At 37.5% G+C, this 8,358-nt stretch overlaps 1 gene segment (V, D, J or C); it reads right to left on the minus strand.

Moving 5' to 3' along the window:
* Positions 1–78: 78 nt before the first annotated feature.
* LOC137904778 (M1-specific T cell receptor alpha chain-like) lies at positions 79–5,067 on the minus strand. The segment is given in 4 exon segments: positions 79–607; positions 684–725; positions 813–1,013; positions 4,947–5,067. Coding segments are annotated over 4 exon segments (549 nt in total).
* Positions 5,068–8,358: the final 3,291 nt, after the last annotated feature.

An 8,358-nucleotide genomic window follows, 5' to 3' on the forward strand; every position in this document is an offset into this window, starting at 1 on the left:
GTTCTGTGTGATCCTAAAAACAATATAACACGACAGGAAATACCAGTAATTCTGAAAAAAATACAACATTCGGCCTTTAAAAAGAAATCTTTATTGTGAAGATGATACATTTTTAAATCACATAAATGATTTATTTGTGTTTTAAACTTTATGAAGTTGATATTCATTCGCGGGAAACAAAAACACAATGCAGATGGCACGTCTGCTATGAAGACATTAGCACGTTAGCATGCTGCTATTTATAGCTGCGGCTGCAGACGGAAGAAGAGCAACGAGTCAACCCGAGTCCATTTTCAGTCTTCAGTCCGGCTGCAGAATCTCTACAGGACAAAAACATGAAATAAAAATATTTAGTGAAATTCCTTTGATCTTTTGTGAAAACAATGATTTTACACAACGTCTCCGATTGCACAAATAAAATGTCATTTCTGAAATTGGGACCAGTGTCCCGTCACCTCTCGCAGCAGCCTCTCAAACACGAGGGTTCGTTCGCACTCACACTGGCTGGTCCACAGCCGAAAGGTCATCAGCACGTTGAAGACGATGGTCTTGAGGAAGATAAGTCTGAGTCCCAGAACAGTCAGCGACACCAGGTTGAGCGCAGAATCTGCAAAGGTCACAAATATTTTAAACTAGAGCCGTTTAAAACCAGGAGCAATCGCTCGGGCGGAACGACCACGAACCTTGTTCCCCGGATTCGTCGCAGGGTTCGGATTCGTCTTCCGCTGAAAGGCAGAAAGTTAAACCACTTATTCCTCCATTTCTCTCCCAGCTTCCAGTCTCAGGGATAAAAAAAAAAAGCTCTAAATCACCATTTTCACAGAGTTCTTCGTCCTCTTTGGAGGAGAGCAGCGCCACCTGGTTGTAGAGCGAATCCTTTGATATCCGGGCGGGTTCGGTCCAGTTGAACAGCGTGTCATTTTTATGCACGCCGCGTCCGCTGAAGCCGGTGGCGAGGCAGGCCTTGGTGTCGCCGCTCTCCACTTTATAGTAGGATGGCTTGTACTCCTCTTCTGGAAAACACAAACGCACAACCATCGATGAAGGACGGTCAGAGGTCGAGTGAGAGTCGAGCAAACTGGAGGTCGAACTCGGTTTTCCAGTTATATTCCAGAAAGGTTAATGTTCTCATTCCTAAAAGTGCATCACGTAAAAAAATCATCTCTGCAAATGTGAATTGAATATTTTCAAATGTCAACAAAACATTTTTTTCACATGAACAAGGGCGATAAACTCCGGCCAGATGTGCAAAATTACTTTTTCGCAGATTTGTGAACTTTACATTTTTTCAGGAAATGCTTATAATTAAATAAATTTAAACTTTTCACACAGAATCAAACGTGAAAATAATCATGTGACCTTGTATGAATAAAAAAGTCCACATAAGAAGTAGATATTTTTCTGTGACATCACACTTGCATTGTTAAATGTAATTCCATTGACGTTTAGGTGTGGTTTTGTTCACCACTGTTCTTGTGATACATTTGTGACATTAATAACATCATTTTGGATTATAAAAACGGTTAATTCACGAGTTATAACCAACTTATTTGTTTTTTTTAATGATGATAAAATCTCACGGTTTCGTATTTCCAGCTCAGTCCCTTGTCCAAAGACGAGCCGTCGTGTCCCGTCATTCGCACGACGAGACACGTCATCATATAAACCCACAAAGCGCCTCAACAGGAAGGTTTGCGTTCTTTTAAAGCAACTTTAATAATTAACCTGATTTCTGTCACGACAGAAGCATTAAAGAACTTCAATTACTTTATGCTCTTAAATAAAACTGATTTCTAAAACTTGTTAACGTCTCTTATTAAAACAACCTGATTGGAATCGTCTCATCTGCAGCCACTGATCCACCGTGCGGGTCTGCGGGCTTTTATTATTTCCTTACACAGTTCATCTACATCTTTAAAAAAAAAAAAAAAAAATTCTGTTGTAGTTTAATTTTGATGGATATTTGTCTAATAAAACGAATGTAAATAGAAAATAGTTTTTAACTTACTGGTTCTAACCATCAGTTTAGTTCCAGAGCCAAAGACGAGTTTATTATATCCAGTTCCAGTCACACTCCGAGAGGTCCGACCACGTTAACCCACAGGTGAACCATTAACATCTAGAAACTCAGAACTGCAAGTCTAATTCATTTAGATTAGCATAGACAACAATCAAAATGAGAAATAAATCTGTGTAAATGAATGTTTGTCATCTCCACAGTTTACACGGCAGCACGTTAGTGACGGAGAACGATTTGTATTCAGTAATTCGTCATTAAATATTCAGCGACTGGCCTCTTTCGATGATTTGTTTTTAGTTTGAACAGCGACTTACGAGTCTCCACGGTCAATTTGAGTCCGGCTCCAAACGTCATTCGGGCGTTGTTGGTCCCACAGTACAGACTGACAGGACAAAAACCCTCAAATGGCCTGAACAAATGTTGAACCGATGAACCACAACGTTTAAATTAATACGTCTCCCTCAAAATTCATGACTGTGAGACAACAAATAACGACAATCTAAACACTTATAAAACTGCCTGGACTCTATTTCAGTACTTACTGGTTTCAATGGTTAAACTAGTTCCAGCTCCAAAGAGGATCTTTTGGGTTCCAACATTCACACAACATGAAGCACCAGAACACAAACTCAGACCAACAACTAAACCAAATGTCATTTCAAAGAACAGGATTTTTACATTAAAGACATTTGTTCAATTAAAAAAAATAACAGTTTTCATTGAAAAATGAAATCAAACTTGGTAGATTTAAAATCGTGACCGGAACTGAGTGTTGCTTTGATTAATTCATGTCTCTGAAGTTTTGCCAATCTTTTTAGAAAAACATCTTTTTAGATAAAAACATCTTGAACTCGTTGGAGAAGATTTTAAAACGTGAGTTTAGATGACAAAAAAAAACCATCCCTGTAACGACGATGTAAATAAACAGTCGGTACTTTTGTGTACTCAATAAAACTTTAAAGGAGTTCTGTATCGATGGGATAAATAATCACTATCAGCACTTCCTGGTTTATTTAAGTCTTTACGGATAGAACAATTATTTTGCACTTAATTTCTGAAAAGGTTAACATTTACACACGTTGAACTGGAATGAGCACTTACTGGTTTCAATGGTTAGTCTGGTTCCAGCTCCAAAGAGGATTTTAGATTGACTATTCACACAGCACAAAACAGCGCAACACAAACTCATCATCAGCTACCTAAAGCAAACTTCATTTAAACACTTCCTCGATTCATCGGGAATATATTTTAAAATATATTTTTACGTTTATATAAATGTCTGGACTCTATTTCAGTACTTACTGGTTTCAATGGTTAAACTGGTTCCAGCTCCAAAGAACAGTCTTTGCAGCTCCAGTATTTACACTACATGAAGCAGCATAACACAAACTCAACAGTCTAACAGCACTGAACAACAACAACAACAATATATGACAAAACAATAACATAAATACAGATTCTGATTTGCATCAGTACTTACTGGTTTCAATGGTTAAACTGGTTCCAGCTCCAAATAACAGTTTATATGCACCTCCAGCATTCACACAACATGAAGCAGCATAACACAAACTCAACAGTCTAACAGCACTGAACAACAACAACAACAACAATATATGACAAAACAATAACATAAATACAGATTCTGATTTGCATCAGTACTTACTGGTTTCAATGGTTAAACTGGTTCCAGCTCCAAAGAACAGTTTATATACACCTCCAGTATTCACACAACATGAAGCAGCATAACACAAACTCAACAGTCTAACAGCACTGAACAACAACAACAACAATATATGACAAAACAATAACATAAATACAGATTCTGATTTGCATCAGTACTTACTGGTTTCAATGGTTAAACTGGTTCCAGCTCCAAATAACAGTTTATATCCACCTCCAGTATTCACACAACATGAAGCAGCATAACACAAACTCAACAGTCTAACAGCACTGAACAACAACAACAACAATATATGACAAAACAATAACATAAATACAGATTCTGATTTGCATCAGTACTTACTGGTTTCAATGGTTAAACTGGTTCCAGCTCCAAAGAACAGTTTATCTACACCTCCAGTATTCACACAACATGAAGCAGCATAACACAAACTCAACAGTCTAACAGCACTGAACAACAACAACAACAATATATGACAAAACAATAACATAAATACAGATTCTGATTTGCATCAGTACTTACTGGTTTCAATGGTTAAACTGGTTCCATCTCCAAATATAATCTTCCTTCCACCTCCAGTATTCACACAACATGAAGCAGCATAACACAAACCCAACAGTCTAACAGCACTGAACAACAACAACAACAATATATGACAAAACAATAACATAAATACAGATTCTGATTTGCATCAGTACTTACTGGTTTCAATGGTTAAACTGGTTCCAGCTCCAAAGAACAGTTTATATCCACCTCCAGTATTCACACAACATGAAGCAGCATAACACAAACTCAACAGTCTAACAGCACTGAACAACAACAACAACAATATATGACAAAACAATAACATAAATACAGATTCTGATTTGCATCAGTACTTACTGGTTTCAATGGTTAAACTGGTTCCAGCTCCAAAGAACAGTTTATATACACCTCCAGTATTCACACAACATGAAGCAGCATAACACAAACTCAACAGTCTAACAGCACTGAACAACAACAACAACAACAATATATGACAAAACAATAACATAAATACAGATTCTGATTTGCATCAGTACTTACTGGTTTCAATGGTTAAACTGGTTCCAGCTCCAAAGAACAGTTTATATACACCTTCAGTATTCACACAACATGAAGCAGCATAACACAAACTCAACAGTCTAACAGCACTGAACAACAACAACAACAATATATGACAAAACAATAACATAAATACAGATTCTGATTTGCATCAGTACTTACTGGTTTCAATGGTTAAACTGGTTCCAGCTCCAAATATAATCTTCCTTCCACTACCAGTATTCACACAACATGAAGCTCCAGAACACAAACCCAGCAGAACTTTGTTGATCTCTTTTATCATTGCTGATCTTTTTAATTCTTTAACAACAGAAACTTCAGTGTCATCGGCATAAATGTTTTATTTTAGTGTTATATAGAAATGTTTTTATTTAGAGATCATGTAAATAAGGGGTAAATTATCTAGTACGCACTGCTTTAATATTCATGATTTTAAGTTTTTAAAAAAAAGAAAATATTTATAAATACAGATTTTGATTTGCATCAGTACTTACTGCTTTCAATGGTTAATCTGGTTCCAATTCCAAAGGTGAGTTTGTTAAAGCCTCCAGCATTCACACAACATGAAGCTCCAGAACACAAACCCAGCAGAACTTTGTTGAGCTCTTTTAACATTATTGGTTGTTTTATATCTTTAACAACAGAAAATTCAGCTTCATCGGCATAAAAATAAAATTCATGGTTTAGATTTTGAAATGTTGTCATTCGCACGATGTAAATTATCTAGTACTCACCCTGAACAATTAATAAAACGTTTTCACTCTGGGGTTTTTTTTTATGTTAAAAATGAAGTTTCTTTATTGACGTATTATTTATTTAAAACTTTCTTACTGGTTTCAATGGTTAATCCGGTTCCGGCTCCAAAGATGATCTTCGTGTTTCCAGTATTCACACAACACGAAACTCCAGATCAAAAACTCAGAAAGACCAAATCGGTCAAAGTCCAAATAATTACTGATTTACATTTGAATCTGAAAAATCTCTTTTGCATATTTTCCACATATGAATAAACTTAGTGTGTTTTGGAGGTTTTAGGCTCATTGATATGTTATTGATCCGATTACATCAATGTAAACTATCATTGGAGACTCAAAGTTACATTTAGTATGAATGGTAATGTAATTAAAGAGAAATACTTAGTTACTTACTGCCCTCAATAATCACTTTTGTTCCTTCTCCAAAGATAATCTTCCAGTTTGTAGTCCACACTGTTTCCGCTCTGACACAAAAGCTGACTGCAGATCAGTTTCATGGGACTGTCGTAGAATTAAAGTATTTAAAGTAAAGTTTCATCTTCCCATTTCAGGCTGACGCTGTAACTTATTCTGGGGAATAAAAAAACAGATTTTCCTAAAAGTCAAAAAACAAAAAAAGACTCTGAGTAAACTAAAATAATTCTGTTCCTGATGTTTGTGGAAATAAAAAAAAAATCCTGCTGATCAGTTCTGTCCCAATTCCAAACACAGTTTAGTTGCAATAAAAAGGTCATAAATTAAATCTTTATGCCTACTTTAATTATTTGTATTGCCTTGACGACCAGCTGCCACAATCTTGATCCTGAAGAAGTGATTTTGTGACGTCTTCATTCTAAAATGTAAAACAACTTTTCTGTGTGTTGAAGTTTAGATTTTAACCACCGACCTGTCGACACAGTGAGTTTTGTTCCGCTGCCGAACACCAGAGTGTTTCCAGTCCCATACACACCACCACACACACCAATACACAAACCCCCCCCACACACACACGCACACACACACCACTTAATACATGTGAATAATTATACATGTAACTTTGGATGGAAACCAATTCATGACATTTTTTTAATTATCAAATTAAATATATAATATATATGTTATTCAGTCTTGAAGAACAACCAATAATACATAAATCTATTTATCCATCTTTAAAATTAATGTATTTATTTTTGACAAGAACAGGCTTCCGTACTTTTGACCACATCTTATTTCCCTTTTTCAGATTAGAATATAAACTTTGTCATGTTATGCTCTCACGTTATAAATAATGTTATGATGAATATTCATGAGGCAACGTTGATTTGCGTCTTTGTGTATTCATAATTTTTGCATTCATTTTCATTTTAATTCTACCTACCATCAAAATAAAACTGGAAATAGCTCTTGAGAACATTTACTCATTTACCGGCTTCGATGGTCAAACTGGCTCCGCTGCCGAAATGAAGTCTGTTTGCGCCCTGACTGGTCACACTGCAGCGAACACCGTGACAAAAACCGCTGCAACTCCAACGACGCCGCATCTCATGCATTTAATGTGGCATTTAAATCTGCTTCATTAAAAAAAGACAAAAAAATAAACATCCATCCATGAAATATCCAAAAGGAAAATATCCACAAAGCATCCTTCAGACTTCATATTCAAGAAGAGCTCCAACACTGGCATTAAAGAAATGTTAGTCAGTGCTGATTGGTTAAACTGAGATAAACTCCTCCCCCACCAAAACACCTGCACTGAACATCCTTCCACACAGGCGAAAGCAGAGTATCGTCTGCATAGAGGTGAATAATATAATCTCACAAGAATCTCTTGTGATTCAGTCAAAAACTGAAACTCACAATGAATCTGATCCAATGGGTTAAACACCACCTAAATAATCCAGATTAAACACGTCTCTGTTGCTCCAGTCTAACCCCGACTGAACCGGGGGTTTTCAGATCTGACCTTTAATGCCTTCAGATGTTCATGACCCGTCGAACGGAACGTACACAGACCCCCAACATCCGTTCTATCCCAAGTCATTTTTTTGGGGCCCGGTCGCTCTAATTCTTCGGTGACGGCACAAATAACAGGACACAGATTCGGGGCGAACACAGTTTACGTTTATTTAACGGCTGATTCCTCCGGTTCTGAACGTCTACATGGAGACAGAAAACACAACAAGCCTCAAAAGCCAAAGCTCAGTCCTGATATTCCCGACCGGAAACCTCCCAAAAACGTCTGACGGATCAGAATGTCGTCGACAGATCCCAGCCCAGACGGGTCCGGAACGAAAGCGAAAAGGCGACCGGAACCGGTAACCTGGCTCAGACCGGATTCCCCCCCCCCCCCCCCGCCAGTTGATCTTTGACGCTTCTGCCCAAATTCATCCTCACATTCGTTGCTATTTTCATCTTTATTATTTTTCAAATACATTTTATAAATGCAACATGAAAAGCACGATCACACGGAAAATAGACGAGTCTCTATGAAGATCTGCTTTAATAAAACCAGCAGCGGGAAAACAAAAACAAGCTCTTACTTTTTTTAGTTTATTTGTTTTTACTCCCGCTGAGCTAAACGATGACGTAGAAAAAAGAAAACCGCTTCGTGCTGGTTTAAACTAGACAGGAAATTACAGTGCCGCAGTCTAAACCGTCCTAAACGTCCTGATGAGCCGTCCCGATCGGGTCAACCGTTCTCTAGAAACAACCAGGAGCCAATTAGAAACCACAGACTCCACCCCAAACGTCATCAGAACTCTCTCCGCCCCCCCGTTCCCGCCGATCCGAACGTTTCCAGAACTCAAACGTCGTCCATTTCTGATTGTTTCACACCGGAA

This window comes from Brachionichthys hirsutus, chromosome 15 (genome assembly GCF_040956055.1).
Source record: "Brachionichthys hirsutus isolate HB-005 chromosome 15, CSIRO-AGI_Bhir_v1, whole genome shotgun sequence".
In the NCBI taxonomy this organism is placed as follows: Eukaryota; Metazoa; Chordata; class Actinopteri; order Lophiiformes; family Brachionichthyidae; genus Brachionichthys; species Brachionichthys hirsutus.